This window comes from Sander lucioperca, chromosome 6 (genome assembly GCF_008315115.2).
Source record: "Sander lucioperca isolate FBNREF2018 chromosome 6, SLUC_FBN_1.2, whole genome shotgun sequence".
NCBI classification, from domain to species: domain Eukaryota; kingdom Metazoa; phylum Chordata; class Actinopteri; order Perciformes; family Percidae; genus Sander; species Sander lucioperca.
In genome coordinates this window covers 25,044,816-25,070,902 of record NC_050178.1, presented here as the reverse complement: position 1 = coordinate 25,070,902, position 26,087 = coordinate 25,044,816, and the positions used below count along the sequence as shown (strand labels likewise).

General features: G+C 43.7%; 4 protein-coding genes across 4 annotated transcripts in view; 2 read left to right on the top strand and 2 right to left on the bottom strand.

Moving 5' to 3' along the window:
- LOC116056480 (tripartite motif-containing protein 35-like) overlaps nucleotides 1-7,521 on the top strand; it is a 31,340-nt gene extending 23,819 nt beyond the window's left edge. Inside the window, exon 3 of the mRNA XM_036001834.1 lies at nucleotides 7,478-7,521. The gene's annotated coding sequence lies outside the window, so the exon portion shown is untranslated. The remainder of the gene's footprint in view (nucleotides 1-7,477) is intronic.
- Nucleotides 1-7,535, top strand: part of LOC116056483 (nuclear factor 7, brain-like) — an 8,929-nt gene extending 1,394 nt beyond the window's left edge. Inside the window, exon 2 of the mRNA XM_031308608.2 lies at nucleotides 6,085-7,535. Within this exon, the coding sequence (XP_031164468.1) occupies nucleotides 6,101-7,474 (1,374 nt within the window). The 5' untranslated portion in view covers nucleotides 6,085-6,100 and the 3' untranslated portion in view covers nucleotides 7,475-7,535. The remainder of the gene's footprint in view (nucleotides 1-6,084) is intronic.
- LOC116056460 (nuclear factor 7, brain-like) overlaps nucleotides 1-26,087 on the bottom strand; it is a 313,536-nt gene that overhangs the window by 271,013 nt on the left and 16,436 nt on the right. The gene's annotated exons all lie outside the window — the stretch shown is intronic.
- LOC116056486 (zinc finger BED domain-containing protein 5-like) lies at nucleotides 23,427-24,553 on the bottom strand. The gene is made up of 2 exons (XM_031308609.2): nucleotides 23,646-24,553; nucleotides 23,427-23,476 (listed from the first exon to the last, which is right to left on the bottom strand). The coding sequence occupies exons 1-2, from the start codon at nucleotides 24,346-24,348 to the stop codon at nucleotides 23,427-23,429; spliced, it is 753 nt and encodes a 250-aa protein (XP_031164469.2). The 5' UTR covers nucleotides 24,349-24,553.

The window sequence follows — 26,087 nt, the reverse complement described above, 5'->3', positions numbered from 1 at the left end:
ACATTAATTAATTTTAATGGATTAATAAAGCCCTGGACTGTAATATTTCTGATGTGTTTGAGCAAGATTACTGCTCATGTTCTAAACTTTAAAATATATCCCGTCTGTGTTCTCAGAGGTTTGGAGGAGTCGTGATATTTTGAGAAAAATAAAGTGATAATAGGCTATTACAAGAATAAAGTCACAATATTTCAGAAAATAATCTACCTGCACCATAGTCTGCTGTGTATTATGTGATTGCTCTGCTGATACGGTAGATCTCAGACCGTCTGACAGACTCAGAGCCCCGTTTGGGTCTCTGGTCTCTGAATGAGAGAAAGTTTAGGGAAGTGGCTGTACGTTACTCTACATCGGAGGTGGAAACCCGAAACTACAGCAGAAATACACGGAGCACAAACGGGACACATCTACCGCAGCATGTCCACAGCAGAGGGCGTCCATTATAAACCTGAAGCTGCACAGACTGCAGCAGCTCCGTGGTCTGTGCCGCTGCTTGTCTCCATTTTTACAGAGAGAGAGGACACTAAGTGACGCACAGGTCTGCTTCAGAGCTCCGTGTGTTTGAGTCTGACCCAGAGACTGGAAACGTCACTTCACAGGAACTTCAAACTAAATCATTAGTTTGAAGTTTTCCCCCAATTAGGAAAATATCAACAATAATTATCAGTTCAATCTAATAATCAGGTTGACAGGTAAACGTGTGGCTGAGAGGGCGCCCTAGGATGATCAAGTTTAATAAACATGTTTTATTTCGCTTGTCGTTCTAATTCTATTAATGGGAAGGAGACCTAAGGGCGACACGGCACCCCCAACACATTTGACGCCCTAGGCAATCACCTAGTTCGCCTATAGCAATCGCCGGCCCTGACAGTACAAATGGAAATATTCCAATAACAACACTAACAATAACAATGTCAAAAGTAACAGTAAAGCAACAACAAAGGAAAAACTGATTCAGGTGTCCCTATCACAGTGATGGCATGTGTAGCCGATCAAAGAGGACACTAACACGCACGTGGACAGCAAAAATCACAACTTGTTATTTAAGGTGTCTCAACTGTACACAGTCTACCCTAGCCCACAGTAGATAGGCTACCACATTAGCTGCTCATGTTCAGTGGAGCGATACGTCGACGCGGCCGCCATTTTGGTACGGACACGCCGCCCCTCCTAATGCATGTTTGTCTACAGACAGGAGGTCTATTCAGTTAAAATCATAATTTATCACTGAATTTCCAAACGATTCTTAAGTGGTCTGCTTTTCTATAAATACCAGACATGCATATATGATACAGGGTACTTTGTTAAGATAGTAACAGAATCATAATCAGTTTCATTGGCCAAGTATACTTACATACACAAGGAATTTGACTTCGGTAGGTGTTAAGTCTCTATACATTGAACAAATAGACATGTAGTAGTAAGTAGAGATGTTCCGATACCATTTTTCCCCTCCCGATACAGATTCCAATACTCGTGCTGTGGGTATCGGCCGATACCGATACCAGTGTGTTTAAAAAAAAAAAAGAAAGAAAAAAAACATACTACGCCTGCATGACTGTGATATGATTCTCATTGTTGTAAGGCCTGGCTCAGGTTAAACCCTTTGTAAATTAATGAATACAGCAAATGGAAGCCATTTATTTTTAAATAGAACAGTATAAAACAGCGTTGTGCAACAGCAACTTAAATAAATGTTTAAATAATTAAAAAAATATATATATATTTAAAAATAAATTAAAGTGCAGCCACAATATTGTAAAATAAAGGCATTTCAATTTTTAAATAAAACAGTATAAAACAGTAGTGCAACTTAACTAAATAAATATAGGAATAATTATTAAAAAAAATTAAAGTGCAGCCACAATATTGTAAAATAAAGGCATTGAAATTTTTAAATAGAACAGTATAAAACAGTAGTCCAACAGCAACTTTAATGATTCCTTTAAAAAAACTTAAAGTGCAGCCATTATGTACTAAAATAAAAAGGCATTTAAATCTTTAAATAGTGGGGGTGACCTCTAGCTCACCCAGTAAGAGCATTCGCCCCATGTTGGCTGAGTCCTGCAGCGGCCCGGGTTCGAATCCGACCTGCGGCCCTTTGCTGCGTGTCATCCCCTATCTCTCTCTCCCCCTTTCATGTCTATCCACTGTCACTATAATAAAGGGAAAAGCCCCCCCCAAAAAAAAAATCTTTAAATAGTGCAGTAGTTAACAATAGTGCAACACCAACCTATAAAGTAAACAAAAAAAAAATACTAATCAAAAGAGCAGCAGCTACACAGCTACCATTAAATATTAACACTGTATAGGTTTATTTGACTTCACTCTCGGTTTGATTTGTATTCAATAATAAACCAAATCCACTTAACTGTTTAACAAGCAAAAACCTTGTCAAATAAAATGACATGATAAAATGGGATCATCACAAAGACTTTTATTAAACGTTTATGTAAACCTGCACACATACTGTATCAAGACAGCGAACAGGCTGATAATTCATGGACCAAATCAAGCTGTGACAAGAAAAAATGTCAAGGATCAAGTCAGGCTTTTTAATAACAATAAAAAAGACCAATAGTAGAATTTTACTTTAAATTAATAAAAAATAAATTATATATATATATATATATATATATATATATATATATATATATATATATATATATATATATATATATATAAACCACCGACATGATGCGCTAATGTTAGCTTCTTATACTGGTATCGGAATCGGAACAGTAAGCATTCAGAACAGTAAGCATTCAGTAGAAATAGTAATATAGACGCATAGTGTACAATAGAGACAACAATATACATATAGGCACATATCAACATAATCAAACATTCATACAAATAAGACATAATATCAAGACAAGTACACATGGAGTGGGATGTAAAGTGCAAAAAAATCCGCAGTTCAGTAGAGTGATGGCAGTGGGAAAGAAGCTGTTCTTGTGTCTGGTTGTTTTTGTGCGCTGGGATCTGTAGCGCCTGCCAGAGGGGAGGAGGTTAAAGAGAGTGTGTACAGGATGTGTGGGGTCTTTGGTGATGTTCTCTGTCCGCTTCCTTGTCCTACCAGTGTACAAGTTCTGGAGGGAGGGCAGGGGGGCACCAACGATTTTTTCAGCGGTCCGAATTGTGTGTTGTAATCTGCGTTTGTCCTGTTTTGTGGCTGCCCCAAACCAAATGGTGATGGATGTGCAGAGGATATGGATTCAGTGGCAGCAGTGTAGAAGATGGCGAACAGCTCTCATGGTAGGCCATGTTTCTGCAGTTGCCGAATGAAGTATATCCTCTGCTGAGCCTTTTTAAGGATGGACTTCAGATCCTGGGAAATGATTGAGCCCAGAAACTTGAACAAGTCCACATTTGACACTGAGCTGTTGGATATTGTGAGGGGGGGCAGCACTGTGGGGTGCTTCCTAAAGTCCACCACCATCTCCACAGTCTTTGGAGTGTTTAGCTCTAGGTTGTGTTGACTGCACCAGAGCACCAACATATCAACCTCTTGCCGATATGCAGACTCGTCACCATCCTGGATGAGCCCAATGACAGTGGTGTCATCTGCACATTTTAAGAGTTTGACAGCTAGGTCCTGTCAGTCATTTAGGTACAGTACAGTTGTGTAGAGGGAGAAGAGCAGTGGGGAAAGGACACATCCCTGTGGTGCACCAGTGCTGGTCAAGGTGTTGCAGAATGAAGTGCAGCCCCATGTTCACTGCATCATCCACCTGCCAGGTGAGTGGGGGGGGGTCTGCCGTTGATCTGGAGTGGGGGAGGGGTGTGAGTATTTCCCTCTCAAACCTACAGTAGAAGGCATTCAGGTTATTGGCAAGGCCATTGTTAGCCTCAGCAGTAGGGGATGGTCTCTTATAGCTGGTGATTTCTTGAAGGCCTCTCCACAGTGCTGCAGTTGTTGGCTCAAAACTGTTTTTTCAACTTTTCAGAGTAGCTCCTTTTAGCTGTTCTGATCTCCTTGGTCAATGTGTTTCTGAGTGTTTTGTACAGAGTCCTGTCTCTGTTGCTGTAGGCCTCCTCCTTGGCCTGGCGGAGTTGGCTCAGTCTTGCAGTGAACCATGGTTTATTGTTGTTGAAGATGCGGAAAGTCTTTGTTGGCACACACACTACTATACAGACTCTATGAGTCTGTATGGTCAAGTGGGTCAGATGTCCGTCCCAAACTGGTGACGCATCTCACACAACCAAAGGCAGTATCTACGTGTTTATATCTATGATGCCAGACAGCGCCGCCGAGGAAGGTCTGGCAACAGGAGCATACACTCCTGCATAGGAAAAAAAACGGTCAGGGGTTGTTTGCATTTCTTTAAACCATCACAATCCTATTTGGCGGGGCTAATCTCCAGTTGCAAAGACGGTGAACTTGTTTTGGTGGAACATTTGCACCCCGCTGAAGAAAACGCAACATACAATTTTAAATTAATTTAACTGTTGACACAATACAGTAACATGAGTTATTTAAATTAGCTGATACATGGTTAAACCTCATTAGCTCTTACCAGTGTATCTCCGTGTGTACTTGGTCCACAGCAATCCCACCAATCACTCCCATAACGTCCCAGTTAGAGAGGAAATACCCTAAACATATTCTTTGTAAATCTTTAAAACTATTGTCAGAAAGAAACAAACAGGCCTGTCTTGTTGCATGATCCAAATTTTATTCAAAACTTGACACGTTCAGCGTGCAACGTTAGCTTGCTAGCTCAGAGGCTCCGGTTGCTATTTCTCGAAATGACCGGAGTTTAGAATGTAAGCACAAAGAAAGCAGAAGGTGAGGGACATCTGGCGGCACCGGAACTGTCCTGTAAATGAGCCGTCTTTGATCCAGACTAAATTTACATGATCTGAGTGGTTTTAGTTTATTTGCATCCTAGGAGAGATTTGATTTAAAAGGTACAATATGTAATATTTCCGCATTAAAATGTCAATTACCGTACCCATGTTATTATATTGTTACAGGAACACAAACTCAGCCAGCACAAACTCCAGTCACGGGTGCTAACAACGCTGACAGCAGTAACAATAAGTTTAATAATCTGCCTGGGAACAGATCATTTCAGGCTCTAGCAGCCATCCATTACGTTATGTCTCTGTTACCTGTGTGCCGAAAATCTCCCACTGTCTTCACATTTAACTGTCTTTACAGTTACATTTAGCTGTCTTTACAGTTACATTTAGCGGACACACACACATATATATAACATTTAAATATTCTAACAATAAAAACTAAAAATGGCATAAAATGTAACTGAACTTGTGTAATGAGACTTTAAAAGCCAGTAGATAAACCTAGCTAGTACCCATTAAAGTGCCCATATTATGAAAAAAACACTTTCTGGGATTTGGGGTGTTATTTTGTGTCTCTGGTGCTTCCACACACATACAAACTTTGAAAAAAATCCATCCATGCTGTTTAGAGTGAGATACGGTTTCTGAATGTGTCCTGCCTTCAGTCTCTGGGTGAGCTGGTCAAAATCGGCACGGCTTGTGACGTCACAAGCCGAAACGAGCTGGCTAACCGCAACCATTAGCATGCTAACGCTAGCATGCTACCTCATTCTCAGTAGCAAAGCACTGCTACAACACACACAAGTTCACCATAATCTCCAAAAGAACTACTTCCATGTGCGCCCTCATTTAGAAGTCTCCCAGCTAATCCTGCCTTGTAACTGACCAAAGTTGTAGAAACAGCCTTTCTTTTACTGTCTATGGAGCTAGCTAGCTGACATGATCTACATCTGAGCTACTGGGCATGTGCAAGTGCAATCAAAGATAGTACAGAAGAAGAAGAAGAAGAAGAAAAGAGGTCTCACTCTGTAGCTAAAACAGAGACCAGCTGAAAAGAGGAGCTGCAGCAGTGAGAGAGAGCGGTGCAGTACAACTAAAATATGGTGTTTTTTGAAAATTAAACCATGTAAACCTATTCTGGTACAACCTTAAAATGCAAATATGAATGAATATGAGCATAATATGGGTGTTTTATCCAAAAAATAAAATTAAAGGACACAAAAATCTAAATGTCGCACCTTGTCTGACTGTACTTTCTCTCTGCTGTGTTTTCAGCTTCACTCAGAGTCAAATGGCTTCCAGATCAGAGGAGGATCTCTGCTGTCCGGTCTGTCGTGATGTCTTTAGAAATCCTGTTCTTCTGTCATGTAGCCACAGCTTCTGTAAAGACTGTCTGCAGAGATGGTGGAGACAGAAACAAACTCGAGAGTGTCCAGTCTGTAAGACAACATCAAAATCAAATCCACCTTGTAACCTGGTGTTGAAGAACCTGTGTGAGTCCTTCTTACTGGAGAGAGATCAGAGAGCTTCAGAGGCTCTCTGCAGTCTGCACTCTGAGAAACTCAAACTCTTCTGTCTGGACCATCAGCAGCCAGTGTGTCTCATCTGCAGAGATTCAGAAAAACACATCGACCACAAATTCAGACCGATCGATGAAGCTGCACGACAACACAGGAAGGAGCTTCAGGAAACTCTGGAGCCCTTAAAGGAGAAGTTAAATGTTTTTGAACAAGTTAAAATGAAGTTTGATCAGACAGAAAAACACATAAAGCTCCAGGCCCGACGCACAGAGACGCAGATTAAGGAGCAGTTTAAGAAGCTTCACCGGTTTCTAGAAGAGGAAGAGGAGGCCAGGTTGGCTGCACTGAGGGAGGAAGAGGAGCAGAAGAGTCAGAGGATGAAGGAGAAGAACAGAGAGATAGCAGCTCTTTCAGACACAGTCAGAGCCACAGAGGAGGAGCTGAGAGCTGAAGACGTCTCATTCCTGATCAACTACAAGGCTGCAGTGGAAAGATTCCAGCAGCGCCCCCTGCTGGATGATCCACAGCTGCTCTCAGGAGCTCTGATAGACGAGGCCAAACACCTGGGCAACCTGAGCTTCAACATCTGGAACAAGATGAAGGACATGGTCTCCTACACTCCTGTGATTCTGGACCCAAACACTGCTCAACCATATCTCATCCTGTCTGAAGATCTGACCAGTGTGAGAGGAGGAGAGGAACAGCAGCTTCCTGATAATCCAGAGAGGATTGATTCTCGTCCCTCTGTCCTGGGCTCTGAGGGCTTTAACTCAGGGACTCACGGCTGGGATGTCGAGGTTGGAGACAGTACAGGCTGGTCAATTGGCGTGTTAGCAGAGTCTGTCCAGAGGAAGGGAGGCATACCGTCGGGATTATGGACAATAATGTTCTATAAAGGTAAATACGCAGTGGGCTCACCACCAGCTCCACCCACTGATCTCGTAGTGCAGAAGCAGCTCCAGAGGATCAGAGTGACTCTGGACTGGAACAGAGGAAAGCTGTCATTCTCTGATGCTGATACTGACACACACATACACACCTTCACACACACCTTTACTGAGAAGATGTTTCCATTCATTTTAACTGCTAATAAAGTGAAAATATCACCTGTAAATGTGTGTGTGACAGTGGAACAGAGCAGTTAAGAGGATGATTATATTCATTCGGTTTTTCTTAAAGAGAAAAGTACCCGGAGTTAACATTTTAATCTGCACCTATCTACTGCTGTCTTATTATTACAAAGATATGTTTACTTTTCTTTCAATTGTTTCAATTTTGATTTTTTTTTATCAATACCGTTTCAACTTAAACTGTTTTATTAAGCCCAGTTCAGACCAAATATTCAGACTGATCTCACAAAGTGGTGTGTGTATGACACGCCAATTTGTGTGCCGTTTTTGCGTGTTATCAAGACGCATAATCGTTTTTTAGCGTGTATATCAACGCCGTTTGGCCTCCATTGACCTACATTACATGTGAATTATCGCCATAGCGAGTAGTATGAAAGGAGGTAGGTTGGGGTGGCCGATGGGTAAAACACAGGACTTTCACCCAGGAGAGCTGGGATTGCGTCCCGCGTGTGGTGTTAATCAACCGTTTTTTTATTCTTCTGTTCTAACCCCGACTTTTAGGCTTTTTTGTAGCTGGATATATCACTTGTTTCGTCTAAATATGAATGTGGATAATGTTAGTGATAGTGAGATGCTTGCTACAGTTACATTTCTAGTGATGAATCGGCGAAAAACAGGTTTTATTTCTCCGATTCACTGCTTTGTTCTAACGCCGCTGGGCTCTCTCTCTCTCTCTCTCTCTCTCTCTCTCTCTCTTCAGTCACCCTCTATCTCGTGCGTCCATATAACATTACAGTGCGGGGCGCTCCTTGAGCTATTTGTAACATAAAAATAAAATGGATTATGGATCATTTCATTTCTCTAGTTTATAGATGACTTCTCTATTGGCTGTTGAAATAGGAGACGTCTCTTACGTTCTAAAACCAGCCTCTGGAGACTCGACCAGCTGACTTCTCTATTGGCTGTTGAAACAGGAGACGTCTCTACGTCTAAACCAGCCTCTGGAGACTCGACCAGCTGACTTCTCTATTGGCTGTTGAAACAGGTGACATTTCTTACGTTCTAAAACCAGCCTCTGGAGACTCCACCAGCTGAGTCGCAGCGAAACCATCAGCAGGTTTGAGTCGAGCTGAGGTGGGCCGGTTCAGACCGCTGAAACTTTTCACTGTGACGTTCTAAAACGGTTTTGTCTGGTCGTGAATCTTTGGTCTGAACTGGGCTTTATTTTGACTTGTACGTGTCTAGCCATCACACAGGGCTTTGATCATATATTATTCAGAGCCTGATATGTTGAACATTTCATTGCTGAAAACACGGAGAAAATTGATTTATTTTGAAGCTGATGACAACAAAATAAAGAAATTTGAACCTATCAAATGTTGAGATTTTTCCTTTTTTTTCTCATTTTCCATTGCACAGATTTAGTACCGAATTATTCTGAATATGACAATATTTTACATTTTATACGGGTCATGTAAACAGCATATTCCGGTTGGATATTCAGAATAAGGCCTTTTTCTGAATATAGCTATATGACTTAAACTCATCCTAAGAGTGAGGTGAAGTGAAAGATGTTCAGTCAGGCGGGGATTTTACTTACTCCAGTACTGTACTTCAGTCAAAATGTTGAGGTACTTGTACTTTACTTGAGTCTTTTCTTTTCATGCCACTTTCTACTTCTACGCCGCTACATTTCAGAGAGAAATATTGTACTTTTTACTCCACTACATTCATCTGACAGCTTTAGTTACTAGTTACTTTACACATTAAGATTTCTGCACACACACACACACACACACAGACACACACACATATGTCTGTGTGTATAAATCGTAGACTATAATATTAATGGACAGAGCATGTGTGACATCACCCATTGGTTTGTGGAGATCTGCTATGAGTCGTCGAGTTTGCGCAGCAAAACCTGGTTGTGATGATTTTAGACGAGAGGGAGGAGCCACGTTACGTTACACACTTTCACTGGCAATTACATCATAGCCACGCACTAAAACACCCCCCTGCTTTATCGCCAATTTTAAAATCAACGAGACCATAATTCAAAAAATGAACATTGCAAGCACTACTCGCAATTTTGACCAATCACCGCAACTTTTCCCCAAATTTGACCAATAACCTGAAGATTCCCGTGACTTCAACCAATCACAGCAGTCCCACGTGCACTCTGAGAGCCAATGACCAAGCGGGAGTGAGAATGGGTTGATCATTTCCTTGTTTGTGATATGAATATGTGTGTGTGACTTGAACATCTCACATTTACCAACAAAACGTACAGCGAAAGACCGTGCAAAACATTTCAGACCGTCCTGCCAACCTGTGTACATTTTAACATTAATGTAGACTGTAACGATTTAAAAGTCACTGAAGTTGCTGCCGTTTCAATTCTGGCTGTCGGCTCTCTGCAGCGGGTGGGGCTGCTGCTCTGTTCGCCCCGCGACTGACGCGCACACACACACACACACACACACACACACACACACACACACACACACAGACAAACAACACACACACAAGCAACACACACAGTGGATGCAGGAAAAACCGGAGATGAGACGACACGATGACCTAAATTGAGGACAGCTACGCTCGTTATTGTAAGTGCAATGATAAGTTAAAGTCCAATAAGTACTTTATCAAACCATATGAATGTGTGTCCCAGGTCAGGATAGGAAATTAACTAACAATATAAAGATCAACAAGCCACTGACACATATGTTCAAATTTGATTAAATCAATAAATTATTATTTTTTTCTCTTAAATCCACTAGCCATTTTCATATTATACCAACATTTGCAGCATCCTGAGCCTTTTTGGTAAGGTTACTAGGAAAACTCAGCCCAGAGTAATGAATTAATAGTAATAATTATTATTCTCCCCAAAACAAGATCTATACTAAAAAAAAAAAAAATCACAACTTTTTTTGCAACTTTCACTATCTCCCGCAACTTCATTGCAACAAACATACAAAAGAAATGGCAACTTTTATCGCAACTTTTTACAAAAGCTCCCGCAAAAATCAATCATTTTTGGCCTCAACAATCTCAAAAAAGGGCTGCGAAATCCTGGAGGGACTGATTAATACTACGTCAGGAGCTGCTGTTCTGCCTGGTGCGTTCCATACAGACGCTGAAGGAGGATTATTGGTAAATGAGAATGTAAGAACCACTTAAGGGATTCAACAATAATAAAGGAAAATTGAAATGCTTAAAACATTTTTAATTAAATGTTATTTAATGTTATTTATTTCCATATAGGTTTTTGTAAAAGCCACAGGGAGCCACTGGAGGGCAGCAGCTGCCCACCCTTTGACTAAGTAAATGTACACACAAAGGTTCAGCAACAGTAAAAGTAACTGCATCGTCCTTTAACGGAATAGTTTACTTAAAAGGTAGTAACTACCTCTTAATTAACCATTCAACAATTAACCTTGTCCTCCTTTTTAACCCCTGAGAGTCATTATTAAACATCTGAGTGTAACAACAGATCTGCAGTCCTGCCCTCAGAGACTGAATGTGAACACATGCAGCCAGTCCCGCGTAACTCAACCCCAGAAGTTTGCCAGAACAGATCCATCATCATTTACGCCCTGCTGAGCGCTGTTTGTCTCCGCAGCTCCCCGCCTGCTAAAGGTCAGAGCATAAGAGACTGTTTAGTGGCCCTGAGCTGCGTATGAAAGGCCGGCCTTGACGGCGTCGGCAGCAGCAGCAGCAGAGCGAGAGGCTGAGAGGAAATGAGCGTGAAATGAATGTCACATTGAAATCAAAAGGCAGGGGAAGATAAATGACAGAGGTGGTTGGAAATCACCTGGACCGGGGGGGGGAGGGAGACACAGAGAGGGCGATGGATGGATGTATGGAGGGAGGAGTAATTATTAGTGATTGAGCAGCTTCCCCCCTCGTGTGTTTCATTAGGAGCGGGCTGTTTCGCACACAGTCTCTTCTCTGTTGGGCCGCGCCAGAGGCCGGCAACTCCGGTTTATTTGTCCATCTGAAATCTTAACAGTTAATACCTGTATATTTCCAGCATAATATTGTCTCTGGCAGAGATTGCCAGAAAACGTATCCCCGTGAAAATAAACGGCTATTCGCATGCCAGGTAACACAAGGGCCATGTGCTGAAAAGGGAGGGGGCAGATCATAGGGAGAGGGAGGGAGGGAGGTCAGACAGGTGAGGTAGAGAAGAAGGAGTAAGGCCACGTTCAAACAGCCTGTGTCGGCCGTCAGACGGTGCGGCATAAAAAGCAGGCCTTTCCATTCATTTTGAATGTTGGTAGTGCGTTTAGGCTGCAGCAGGGGTTCACCGCGGAGACGCAAAGAAACGCACCGGGCCTGCGGCGAGTCAACTTTTGGAGAAACGCAACCCTGTGTCACGCTGCGGTGGCCAATCATGTAAGTGTGGATCAGACTTGTCAGAGTGTTTTGAGGCGGTGTGAGAGTCCCGTATCAGACTGATCTCAATAAATGGCGTATGTATGACACGCTAATTCGTATGCCATTTTAGCATTTTATCAAGACGCATAATTGCTTTTTAGCGTGTTTAGCAACGCCGTTTGGCCTCCATTGACTTACATTACCTTGCGATTGCGTGTCAATTTACACCGTAGCGAGTAGTATGAAAGCCCGAAAAGCCGCATAGGGAGGTTGGTCGGGGTGGAGGATGGGTCAAACACAGGACTTTCACCCAGGAGACCGGGGATCGTGTCCCGCATGTCACGTCTTCCTAAACCCAACCGTCCCGTTCTTTTCCTAAACCCAACCCGACATACACGCGGATAGCTCAAAATGCGTACAGATAACAGTGGCGTGGCGTGTATGTTTACGCAAAGTCATGATGTCACATTGCCCGTACAGTAAACAGGAAACATCACTGCCTCTATCTCTACCACAAGAACGTTTTAAAACACCAAACACGAGCTCTGAACTGCCCGGGAGTTTGGGGAACAGCTGACTGTTTCCTCAGTCCCTCCGTCTGTTTTCTTTCTCCGGGAAATTAAGCTGCCTTTAAGTGCACTCGGAAACGTCCAGAGCCATAAACGAGCTGACGGAAGTCTACTTGTGCTACATTTGGGGGGTTAAAGAACACAACTGGACGTCACACAAATGGCCCGTTTCAGTGACACTCCCACTGCCGACCGAACAACCCGCCGAGAATCAATGGATCACTTTCTTAGGTCTGAATGCAGCCGATGGGTAAAAAAAGACAGCGGGAGAAGAACAGAAGCAGTTTGAGAGAGATGTGAAAGGTGAGATATGAAAGGTGAGTATTAAAAACAAAAACAAAACAAAAAACACTGACACTATTAATCCTGACACAAGTTTCCCATGTTTTTGTGTCTAAGTGACGCACAGGAACAATAATCTTTGAGGTTACAAAAAACAACGGAAATGACCCTTTAAAACTGCAGTTTTAAAGGGAATGCTACTAGAGTTATTAATCAAAAGCCTTGAAAGAAAATGAAGAAGTAAATAGTACGTGGACAGATACCGCTATGCTTGATCTGAGTCGAGAAATTTAGCAAACAACAACAATTGCTGGAAAGTATTTGGCTGGGGATGAGAGAGAGAGAGGGACAGAGAGAGAGAGAGAGAGAACGAAAGAGAGAGAGCGACAGAGAGAGAGAGAGGGACAGAGAGAGAGAGAGAGAGAGAGAACGAAAGAGAGAGAGAGAGGGACAGAGAGAGAGAGAGAGAAAGAAAGAAAGAAAGAGAGAGAGAACGAAAGAGAGAGAGAGAAAGAGAGAGAGAGAGAGAGAGAGAGAGAGAGAAAGAAAGAGAGAAAGAGAAAGAAAGAGAGAGAGAGAGAGAGAGAGAGAGAACGAAAGAGAAAGAGAGAGAGAGAGAGATGAGATGGATGTAGCGCTTTGTCAACACCAGGAGCTATATTTATTATTATAGTTATATTATATATATATATATATATATATATATATATATATATATATATATATATATATATAGAGTTATATTTCTGAACTTCTGGGGGTCTTTTTTCTCCGGAAATTCACAGCCAGACTGTCATGGCGGCTCGTTCAGAATACGATCTCATATTGGACTAAAATAGTTCACCAAAACGTGTTTCTGAAAACATTTTAAGAGAGAAATAGGCCGTGCAGTTGCTGAATCTGTCTTCATTTCAGATCAACAAAGGTCAGTTTAGAAGATTTTCGTCAGATTTTGAGAGGCTCATCCGCTCACCATTTCCCGACTGCCCTGTCTCTGACTGAGCATGTCGGGTCGGACAAAATGAAGGCTGACGGCTCCTCCGACGGACGACGGCACCGAACACACCGAACTGGCCGATAACGGCCGATAATCGGGTTGGTGTGTCAGGGCCCTTACAGGGAGGTGTGTTCAGGTGCATTCTGGGAGTATTGCTATCTTGAGGCAGCGGGAAGTGATTGCACCATTGACCAACAAAAACCTGGTCTAAAGTCAATAACGCAGCATTTCATTGTTATTTTAACAGAGCATTAGTAAAATGCTCCTAGGCTCACACACACAGGGACACACAGCAGCACACACACATGCAAAAGATTACAAATAAAAATATTACGGTGCAAATCCTCCATCATAATAGCAATGCTCCAAGGTCCAAACGCGCCTGGCTTTTAAAGGGAATGGGAGATGATCTCTGATTGGTTTATTGCATGTTACACCCCAAACACACCCATGAATCAATTAGGACACAAAGTACGACCCTTTGGAACCATGCGCACGGACCCTTTTTTTCCGCCGTCAAACTAACAAAAGTGGGTTTGGACACGCCCTAAAAGGCACCTGCGCCAGGCGCTTCACGCCGTGCGCTTAGATTGTTAAAATAGGGCCCCAAATATGTTTTGCAGCTCTAGACAGATCTATTTAATTTTTTCGGGGCTAAAAATGGCTCTTTTGATAGTAAAAGTTGCTGGCCCCTACCATATAGACTATAACAAAAATGGACGTAGCATCAGTGTCATCATCCATTGGCCTCGAGTCAACATCAGACAGAAAGACAGCTTGGGATCGGCCTTTTCATCTACAAGAATCACAAGAAAACGAATGTTATTTCCTGAACTGTCGAACTACTCCTTTAAAATGACAACCTCAGCACTCTTTGCCCTCCCGTATCCCCTGTGAAAACACAGAAACACCTGCACACACGCTGCGATTCCTCATCATCATGTTACATAGCTCCGCCTGCCTGCAGCCGTTTCCACATCCACACATTTCCACCGTGCGTCAAAGGAAAGGGGGGGCTGTGGAAGCTGATAGGCTACAATCATCACCCCCATCATCATCATCACACACACACACACACACACACACACACACACACACACACACTTTATCAGGCGCCAGAGTGGGTTTTTCTTCTCCCCTGGGCTGGCAGGCTTCAGGGAGGAGAGAGAGCTAAAAGTCAACATTTTCCAGGGTGAAGCTGAATGACGGAGCTGCAGCCGCTCAAACCACAGGCACGTTAAGCAAACACCTGTGGCTCAGGTAGAAAAGCAAAAGGCCTCTGTGGCCGAGAGAAGGAGCTCTTTCTCTCGGGGATCAAGCCCCTCAGCGCACGGCCACTTGACACTGCGGCAGCTCGAGAGTCAGAGCTGTAATTTCTCATTTCTTTCAACCCTCTGATGTCTAAACAACAACTCCAACAACAAAGTGGAACAGTCAACAGAAACGTATGGCGTTTATGGCAGGGCATTCATGGTCTTAGAAGTAGGGCTGGGTAGCGTTCAAAACTTTGATACCGTGACTTCAATACCGGTTCCTAAGCGATACTTTTATATAGAAATATATAAACTTTATCACTATTTAGGGCCCTATCTTGCACCCGGCGCAGCCCAGCGCAGCGCAAAGCCCGACGCAAGTGTCTTTGCTAGTTTAAGATCGACCCAGTTGTCAGTTTCCCGTCCAGCGCCCACGTCGTTTAAATAGCAAATGCACCTGCGCCCATTTGTGCGCCCATGGGAGTGCTGGTCTTACAGGGAGGTGTGTTCAGGTGCATTCTGGGCGTGTTGGTCTTACAGGGAGGTGTGTTCAGGTGCATTCTGGGTGTATTGCTATCTTGAGGCAAAAAAACCTGGTCTAAAGTCAATAGTGCAGCATTTCATTGTAATTTTAATATATTTAATATTACCTGGCTTTTAAAGGGAATGGGAGATGATCTCTGATTGGTTGATTGCATGTTACGCCCAAAACACACCTCTGATTAATGAAGACACTAAGTACAACCCTTTAGAACCATGCGCCCGGCGCACGGACCCTTTTTTTCCGCCGTCAAACTAGCAGAAGTGGATTTGGACACGCCCTAAACACACCTGCGCCAGGCGCTTCACGCCGTGCCCTTAGATTGTTAAAATAGGGCCCTAGATGTTCAAAGACACGTTCACTGGCTTTGACTTCTATTTAAATGCATTTTGATTATCCTTGTAGTTTAGTGGCTTTGAATGACGACCAAAAACGCTTCTCTTTTACTGTTCAATATGCCGCAGTTTTACCAACAAGAAAGTGAACAAACTTCAAGTCAAGTCAAGTTACTTTATTTGTCCCCCAGTGGGGCAATTTGTTATACAGCAGATAGTATATAAACATACACAATCAAACACACAGTGCAGAGATTGCCTAATGCAGGCAGTTTAAAAACATAAATAATAAAACAAGTTATCTATGGTTCTTTATAGAATTAAAAAGTAGAATGGCTGCAGGTACAAAAGAGTGTTTGTATCTATTTGTTCTGAGTTTTGGGAGTATAAAGCGTAATACAGATGGCAACATCTGAAGTTCAGCCCGTAGGGGATGAGTACTATCTGACAGGATAGATTCAACCCTTTTTAGCATCCGCTTCTGATAAAGCTCCTCCAGGCCTTTTTGCCTAGAGCCTGTGATACAGCTGCTCACCTTAATTAACCTGGAGAGGGAGTTTTTTTGTTTTACCGTAATGGACCCATACCAACAGGTTAAGGAGAAGGTGACAACTGACTCAACAAAGGACCTATAGAAGAGGGTCAACAGGGTCTGGTCCACATTAAACTTGGCCAGCTTTCTAAGGCAATACAGGCGCTGCTGGCCTTTCTTGTAAAGCAAACTAGTATTTGGCTCAAAACACAACTTGTCATCAATAATGGATCCTAACTCTTTAACAACCTCTATTTCCTGGCCATTTATACTAGTTTTTACAGTGTCAGTGACATTTTGCCTAAAGTCAATACACATGTCCTTTGTCTTTGTCTCCAAACTTAAGCATGACCAACAATTTTTGCATCTAGCGTCTCACATTCATGTCATCACACAAGCTAGCGAGAGTATACAACAGACACTTCATTCTGGTGAATTTTTCTGCAACCATGTGGACAGACACAAGGTTTCTCTTTGCTTGCCAATGACATTGAATGGAGAAAGCCAACCACTTATCTGTCAAGGTTTGTGTAACAGCTGGTGTCGACCCAAAATGCAGATGGGAGACGAGGAGGCAGCAGGCAGATTTTGAAGGTTTAATAAATCAAAACAGCTACAAACAAAAAGTGTCCTAGAGCAGACAGATAAAAACTGGCAACTGAGATCCAAACACTGAAAAGCAAAAAACTACGCGGGGAATGACAAATGTGGCAACGACAATCGGACAACAGACAAAGAACGCCCAGAGACTGAATACACAAGGTAACGAGGGACAGGTGACATGAGGGCTGATGGACAGGTGAGACACATCAGGGCGGGGCAGACAATCACAGAGGCGGGAAAAACACACAAGGCAGGAAGTTAAACAAGACACGAGCTCCTTCTTATGGCGCTTAAATTGCCTCCTCGATTCCTCCACTTGCCTCCCTTCCTCACGTCCTAGTCCCTCCCACCGAGAAGGCACGGGAGAGACGCGAGGAAACCATGGGAGGAGAGAGGAACCGAGGAAATGTGTTTTAGAGGGATGAGACGTCCTTTCCTCTGAAGCGTCACGTGAATTTGTCAGCTGTTTGGGCGGAGTTAACAACTCCTTCAGCTGCTACGGCTTCCAGGAAGGCTGCTCTCGTGTATCCTCGCCTATAGCTCCTCCATGATCAGTCCTCGATGCTCCCTCCTCGGTCCTCGTTGATCCCTCCTAAAATTTCCTTCGGGATGAATAAAGTATCTATCTATCTATCTATCAATCTATCTATCTATCTAATCAATCTATCGATCTAATCTATCTATGCTCGCTTCTCGCGGCAGAAATAAGAGCTTTCACGGCCTTCACTGAGGAGGGACGGAACAACTTCCGGTTCAGCCGAGGATACAAAATTAAACAGGGAACTGACATGACAGGGCTGATACGACAACAAGGACTAATAACACAGAGGCCACAGAGACACACGAGGGACACACAAGCACAGTAAACTCAGAAACTGTCACACGGTCCAAAGTTAGATGAAACTACAAGCCTACTGGCCATAGAGCAGGACAGTGACATCATCATGTATGTCAATACTTTTTATTCATCATTATAATGAGATATTTGGGGGGGGGGCAGGTTGCCCTGGACAGTTTGGATTATTTGGCAATGTTTGTTTATACTTCATTTGCATATTTTCACATATAAAGTTTCAAAGTTTTTGAACAATTCAGCATCGTGCGTCAAAAATACATGAATAAGGCATTCATTGATTATTACAAGCTTACATAATGACATGAAATAAATAAACCTAATACTTAAATACACAGTGAGAAAGTAAAAAAAATAGCCTACAACTCAAAATGTTACAAATGCTATGAAATTGAATAAAACAACCAAAATTCAATGAAAGTAATCATTAATTTTACCTGCAAAGAATGTTGTATGGGTTGCATACAAGTACATGTATGCATCCAAGTTATTTTGGGGCATTTTAGTTGAAAGAAACCCATATTTCCGATATAACAAACTTTGAAAACGGGTCAAATTTGACCCGAGGACAACACAAGGGAAGGGTTTGGCAACGTCCACGGGCGAACAAACATCCTGTGACACATGACAACAACACAGACGTGTCCGTGGAAACACGTCCATCACAAAGTAGACACTGTAACGGCCAACACGTTGCTCCAGAACAACAACTAGAGACGCTGACGTGGATGCGGTCGGTGTGATTGAACGTTTGTGTCTTCCTCTGTGTTTTAACCCCCCCCCCCCCAACTCTTTTTTTCCAGGCACTGCCTGAGAAAAAGTCACCGTGTTCCACACGCTCGCTGCGAGGGTCACCACCAAAGGTTTACAGTTCACCGAGCGTATCCAAAACTGGTCACAGTTTCCACGCCCGAGCCGCAGTCTCACAAGTCGCTGCTCTCTTTTCTGCTTCTCTCTGCCGTGTCAGAGGAGCCTTGGCCCCTGAACTGGAGTTAACTCACACACACACACACACACACACACACACACACACACCCAGACCCACACACACAAACACACACAAACACACACACACACACATAGAGTAACACACACACACACACACACACACAAACAGACCCACACACAGACCCACACACACACACACACACACACACACACACACACACACACACACACACACACACACACACACAGTGTAACACACAGACACACACACACACACACACACACACACACACACAGACACACACACACACACACACACACACACACACACACACACACAAACAGACCCACACACAGACCCATACACACACACACACACACACACACACACACACACACACACACACACAGAGTAACACACACATACACACACACAAACAGCCCCCCCACACACACACACACACACACACACACACACACAAACAGCCCCCCCACACGCCTCCTTCTCCTCTTTCTCCCTCGCCCCTGGGGAGCGTTTTTAGCCGAGCGATGAAGAAACTAATAAACAGACTCTGGCAGTGATCCGTGTCACATTGTTTGGCCCACCTGCAACCTGTAAACTCCTCACTGTGGACTGGATGTTCTCAGTCTGTTCCACCACGAAGCCCTGGCTGATATTAGCCTAAAGGGGGCACTGGAAGAGCATCTGGTCCGAGCGGCGTGCAGTAAATACAGCAGCACGCTCGCTCGCTGGCTCTGGGTTCAGTTTCAAGTCAATTACTGAGTCCCAGAAAAAAACCACAAGACGGGGAGCAGAACTTCGGTCAGGGAGCGGGGCAGATCGGGGCACAATGAAGGGTTTTAAGAGCGCTGGAGTGAAAAGAAAATGGAGTCGTTTCCAAGAAGTGGGGTGCTCGGTTCATGTTAAATAACTGGAGAGAAAAAAACTCTCATGACAACAGAAATGAAAAGCAGTCAAAACATCATGTGCACGTTGCTCAGAGAGAACCAACGGACAGCACAAGCCAGGGCCACAAAAAAATGTTTAATGCCAAAAATGACATCAAATATGTCCGTGTGTGCGTGCGTGTGTGTGTGTGTGTGTGTGTACATGTGCGTGTGTGTGTCTGTCCCGAAGACCGAGGAGGGAGCATCGAGGACTGATCATGGAGGAGCTATAGGCGAGGATACAGAGAGCAGCCTTCCTGGAAGCCGTAGCAGCTGAAGGAGGGGCTAACTCCGCCCAAACAGCTGACAAATTCACGCAACGCTTCAGAGGAAAGGACGTCTCATCCCTCTAAAACACATTTCCTCGGTTCCTCTCTCCCGTGTCTCCTCGGTGGGAGGGACTAAGACGGGAGGAAGGGAGGCAAGTGGAGGAATCGAGGAGGCAATTTAAGCGACACGAGAAAGAGCCCAAGTCTGTCACTCACTAGAAATTTCCCAGAGAGCTCTGTTCAGCGTGCCCAAGGTGACCAGTTCAGCCGAGGCAACGGTTGCGTCTGTGATAGAAAGACATTTTAACAGCATGTTGTTAGGTCTGAATGATGTACAGAACCCAAATTCAGACAGAACGCAAAGCCAGGAGTCTGAATTAACAGGTTTATTCAAAGTACTCAAGTATCAAGTCCAGATTTCTGGGGGGGGGGCAAGTCCAAGTTTCCAGGGTGGAGAACAGGTACGGTGGACTCCGGGAAAGAGCGGGTCTGGCAGACAGTTAGGCCGGCTAGTGGTGGGGTCCAGTGATGGTGGTTCTGGAGTCAGGATCCAATGGCAGCTGAAGAACAAGAGAAGGGATCAGGACAGGCAAACATACAATAGAGTAAACAGATAGCAAAAGCTGGTCAGGAGCGAGACTATCTCTGACCGTCTAGACTATGATCTGACACAGAGTGTGTGTTCATGAAGCAGAGGTTGATCATGGTAGATGAGAGACAGCTGGAACCCTGACTCCCGCACACCAGACTCCACTCCTGCAATTCGGACAGACAGAGGGAGGGAGAGAGGAGAAGCTACCTAGGAGTAGAGCTTAGATCGGGCCCAAAAAAATCGAGCCCGACCCTTCCCGAGCCCGTGCACGTTGCGTCCGAGCCCGGCCCAATCCGACACATTAACTGTAATTATGAGCCAGAGCCCGATTTATTCCGAGTTGTTTGAACTACAGAAATCTATTTAGAATTATCTTAATGAATAAAGGTAATGCAACAAGGACGAAGCATTTGTTTATTCAGAATGGAATGGATCGCAAATGGATCCCAATGAAGAAACGTAAAAAAAAAAAACTCGACCCTAGCTCCCTCAGACGAATAGTGAGGGTAACAGATCAAGGCAGCAACATAATCAAAGCCCTGGAACCATATAGGAGACTTTCTTGTCTCCATCACCTAATTAACACTGTCCTTCACCACGGTCTGCATGCTGACGCACTGGCCGTGAACAGTGCTGCAGATGGGGGAGACATGATGTAGCCCGGTTTACCTCCCACTCAAGTAAGTGCAGGACATCCACCCAGAGCTACGGGAGAAGCTGGAGAGGCAGAGGTTGCTCCCCACCAAATAAGGCTAATAAAGTAATTATTAAAAAAACAGAAATGCTTGATCAAGGGACCGGCCCGGCCCAAGGATAGCGGCGGAAAATATCGGCCCTGTCACCGAGGGCGAGTGCCAGTGTGACACGCCCCTGCAACACTCATGCAATAAGAAGCTACTCTGTTTTTGTCTGTCTTTATCAGTTGCATGTTTTCACACAAAGGGAGCTTGACAATCAGTCCTTACCACAGCGGCCCGGGTTCAAGTCTGACCTACGACCCTTTGTGTGTGTATTTCAGGCCTGTGTGTAATGTGTGTGCAACTGTACTAACAGAGGGGAAAATTGTGAATTTCCCACGCGGGATAAATTAAGGCATGTCTTGTTTCTTCTTCTTTGCTGCATGTCATCCCCCCTTTCTCGCCCACTGTCTTCGGGATAAAACGTTTTCAAATACGCTAACCTTCATAACTGCAGCTTAAATAAATCAAACTGCAAATATCAGAAACATATAAATGGATTCAAACACATTCACACCCGTTCAACAAACCTATTTTTGTAACTTTAATTACAGTGGAACTATAATATTAGTGGACAATGTGACTAATATTTCCAATTTCATAATAAAAGACCGGTATCATCCCACCGACACATCTGTCCAGCCAAACCATGAATATTCTATATTTCCTGCCATCTAAACAAACTTTTTGGTGTGATGTTCTATAAACACAGTAGCAGGTTTCCACCAGCGACAACAGGACGTGTCTCCAAGCACTGGCTCACCGTCGTGGAAGCAGGCTGACTGCTAACAAATTGACTCTTTATTTTATTGGTCTAACCTCACGGCAGACGCTGTCTCGCTGTGCGGTTTTAGCAGCGTCACTCACCCCTGTCTGTCTAAATATCAGCAGCGCAGCCTCCACACCCTCACTGAGCTATTATTGCCGTTGCATGGCAAAGCCCGGGGGCGGACAGGAGAGCGCACGTTCAAACAAAGGCTGCAGAGAATCCGGATGTTAACCATTTATTGCACAGAACTTACTCAGGATCATCTAATCCCCGTGTCAAACTCAAGGCCCGTGGGCCAAATCCGGCCCCTTGCAGACTTTGATCTGACCTGAACATCAATTTAGGTTCCCAAATAAATTTTGGCCCACCTACTTTTTGTGGCTTTTTCTGAAGTTTTTGTAACTTTTCCCAACTTTGTTTTCCAACGTTTTTTAAGCTGTTTGTCTGGCTTTTCTTCAACCTTTTTTGGCGTTTATTTAAATGATGGCTAAGGAACTTTTTGGCTGAATTTTTTAGGGCTTAATGTGTCGACCAAACTGTAAGCGAGAAAGCTATATGAGACATGCAAATATACCGTCAAAGATTTCTGACTTTTCTCTTAAATAAAAGCATGTCTATAAACTTTACATCTGTCTCTTGATGTGCTTCTTATTTTCCAGTGTGGCCCTTAGTGAGGTTAAGTTTGACACCCATGATCTAATCAGACCAAATGAATACTTATATTCAAATAGAGTCAGAAATATGAAGCTTCGATGAAGGATGAGAGCACAGGGTTAGTCACAGATTGAAGTTTAGTTACACCAGTGGTTCTCAAACTTTTTCGGTCATTCCCCACTTTGGACAAGGGGGAATTTTCAAGCCCCACCTGCCCCCATCGCCCCAACACAATGCTAATGAAATACGCAACGAGCTTAAAATGTTCCAATTTATTGAAGTAACAAGTAGTATCAGTATAGTAACAAGTTGTATCTAATTAAAAACTAACCATCTACATCAAATAACAGCAAGTTCAAAAATAAAGAAAATAAAAGTGCAGCTGTGTCAAAATTTGTATCAAGTTCAAAAATAGAAAAGAAATAAAAGTGCCACTTTGCAATCTGTTAAAAAAAGAAAAGAAGAGAAATCCATTTGGCAATACAGGTCTATTTATCCCTGCATTAGTGGCTGCAATGAGCCTGTTTTGCATTGTACAATTTCTTAAAGCGGGGTTGCAGGCTTGATACTGCCACTCTCAAGTCATGCTCAATGTTCAGCTGAGATCTGTACTTTGTTTTCAGTGAAGCAACAGCTGAAAAGCCCATCTCGCAGAGATATGATGTGGCAAAGGGAAGAAGAATGCACACAGCTCTCTCCCCGATGAGTGGATACTCCCTCTCCACTCCAAACCAGAATTCACTAAGAGTCTGAGCTTTAAACCTGAGCCTCAGGTGCCTCCTCAGCAGACCTAAAATCAGCAGGTGCTGCAGACAGAATATAAATAAATAGGCTTACTTTATTTGTCATTGCATAATAAACACAAAGAAATCTGTTTGACAACAATCCATTCCAGTTAGTAAGTAGCATACAACATAAATAAAATGCATGTATAATATATGAGTATAATATTCAATAAAATGTCAAAATACCAACCTGCTGCATTGAATGGATCCATAACCCAGGCATACTGAGCACTGCTGTTCGGGAAGTATTTTTGAAACAATCCTCTCAGGGAAGAGATGTGCTGCTTAATGCATGGGATCACTGTGGTGGCTCTAGAATCAGTGGTTTCAGCAACTTCACTCAGGTTCTCAAAGACATCTATGTTTTGCCGATCGAGGTGCCTGCCCCATACCTCAAGCTTTCGGGTGAATGCAGTGATCTTGTCTGCCAGGTGAGGTAGGTGCTTGTCTTTGCCTTGAAGCTGAAGATTTAATTCATTCAGCTTGCCAAACACATCGCTGAGGTAGGCCAGTTTAAACAGAAATTGTTCATCACTGAACTTGCTTGCAGCCTCGTACATGCGCTCCTCCTCCAAGAACATCCGAATCTCTGCCCTGAGCTCAAAGACGCGCGACAGCACTTTGCCCCGGGAGAGCCACCTTGCTTCACTGTGAAACAGCACAGATGTGTGATCAGCTCCCATTTCCTCACAAAGTGCGGAGAACAGTCGCGCTTTCAGGGGTCGGGTTTTGATCAAATTTACCACGCTCACAACTTCTGTCAAAACCTCATTTAGTTCAGGGCTGAGCTGCCTTGACGCGAGCGCTTCCCTGTGAATGACACAGTGCGTCCAGTGCGCATCTGGCGCAACCCTCTTTATTAGTGCCTGCAGCCTGTTTCTTGACCCTGCCATGGTCTGTGCGCCATCAGAGCAAAAGCCCACACAGTTTTCCCATTTAAGGCCGTGTTCTTTGAGGTAACTGTCCGTGATCTTAGACAGCTCATCAGCTGTGGCTCTATTTTTTATGTATTTGCAAAACAGCAAATCCTCGCACAGTGACTCGCCATTCACAAAGCGGACGTACGAGATGAACAAGCAGTCTTTATTGCTGTCAGTAGCTTCGTCCAATTGTAATGCACGACTGTCTTTTAATTTTTCTATGAGTTGTTCCTCAAGATCACTTGAAATGTTGCATATACGTCTCGCAACTGTCGTTTGACAGGGGGACAGCTTTTAATTTTGCTGCGCTTGTCTCGTCAAGCATAATTGAATGTCTAGAGCAGCGGGGAGAATGAGCTGCTCTGCAATTGTGTGTGTTTTTTTGCATTGTGCAATTCTGTATGCCACTCTATATGAAGTTCATGACCGAAAGAACAAGATCCAGGGTACAAGCAGCCGAAATGGGTTTCCTCAGGAGGGTGGCTGGTGTCTCCCTTAGAGATAGGGTGAGAAGCTCAGTCATCCGTGAGGAGCTCGGAGTAGAGCCGCTGCTCCTTTGCGTTGAAAGGAGCCAGTTGAGGTGGTTTGGGCATCTAGTAAGGATGCCCCCTGGGCGCCTCCTTAGGGAGGTGTTCCAGGCACGTCCAGCTGGGAGGAGGCCTCGGGGAAGACCCAGGACTAGGTGGAGGGATTATATCTCCAACCTGGCCTGGGAACGCCTCGGGATCCCCCAGTCAGAGCTGGTTAATGTGGCTCGGGAAAGGGAAGTGTGGGGTCCCCTGCTGGAGCTGCTACCCCCCCACGACCCGACACCGGATAAGCGGATGAAGATGGATGGATGGACTCTATATGAAGCCATCTGTGCTTTACTGTTTACTGATGCAGCTTTTACCATGCAAGTCTCCTGTTGACGGTATTCTGCCAGTTTTCTTTGAAAGAAATCAAGTAGCTTATTGACGTGACTGGGGTGTGTGGTCTCTAGGTGTCTTTTTAATTTGTTGGGTCTCATACTGTCTGCTGCTAGCAGTCTCCTCTGCACCCACCACCGCTGCCGTGAATCCAAGAGCAAGATACCCTTCATCATATTTTCTTTTCGGTTGGCTTTTTGGTTGATTAGGCCCGTCTGGTTTGTCTCTCTCTGCTGGCGCTGGCTCCACAACTTTTGAGGTCCGTCACAAATTTATCCATGTTGTGTTATTGCCCACACTAGCCTGCTCGGCGCAAAACATAGACATATACACATATATCTATGGGCGCGAAAATGTGTTCCGCTACAATTAATATGCCAACATCACGTCAATCATTATTTTGGCACTAAATTTATCTGTCTATTACAGTTTTTTCCAATTGCTAGTTGCAATTTTGCAAACTAGGATGGTTTTATCAAAATACTTAACACAATTCACAAAACACACACCCAAACTCCAAAATATACCTCATATATCCTGCAAAATGAAGCACTGCAACCAAAACTACATACAGCATCATCAAAATCAAACTTTTGCACCAAATGGCATACACTTCATTCATATTACCAGATTTGTATCTAACTAACTACACACTGTTGGGCATAATGAAAAGCACTTTCATCTTTAGTATGCTTTGCCATAATACTAAAATAGTTCAAATTGTAGAAAAATCTTCACATTGTTCATATGCACAGAAATACGTATTTGCATATACACACACATGCTGTTGAAACATTTCATTTA

Excerpts from the sequence above, each read along its gene's own strand:
- LOC116056486 (XM_031308609.2), bottom strand. The coding sequence starts at position 24,348 with ATGGCAGGGTCAAGAAACAGGCTGCAGGCACTAATAAAGAGGGTTGCG. Across the intron at positions 23,477-23,645 it reads GGATCCATTCAATGCAGCAG|CACCTGCTGATTTTAGGTCT; the intron begins GTTGGTATTTTG and ends TTCTGTCTGCAG.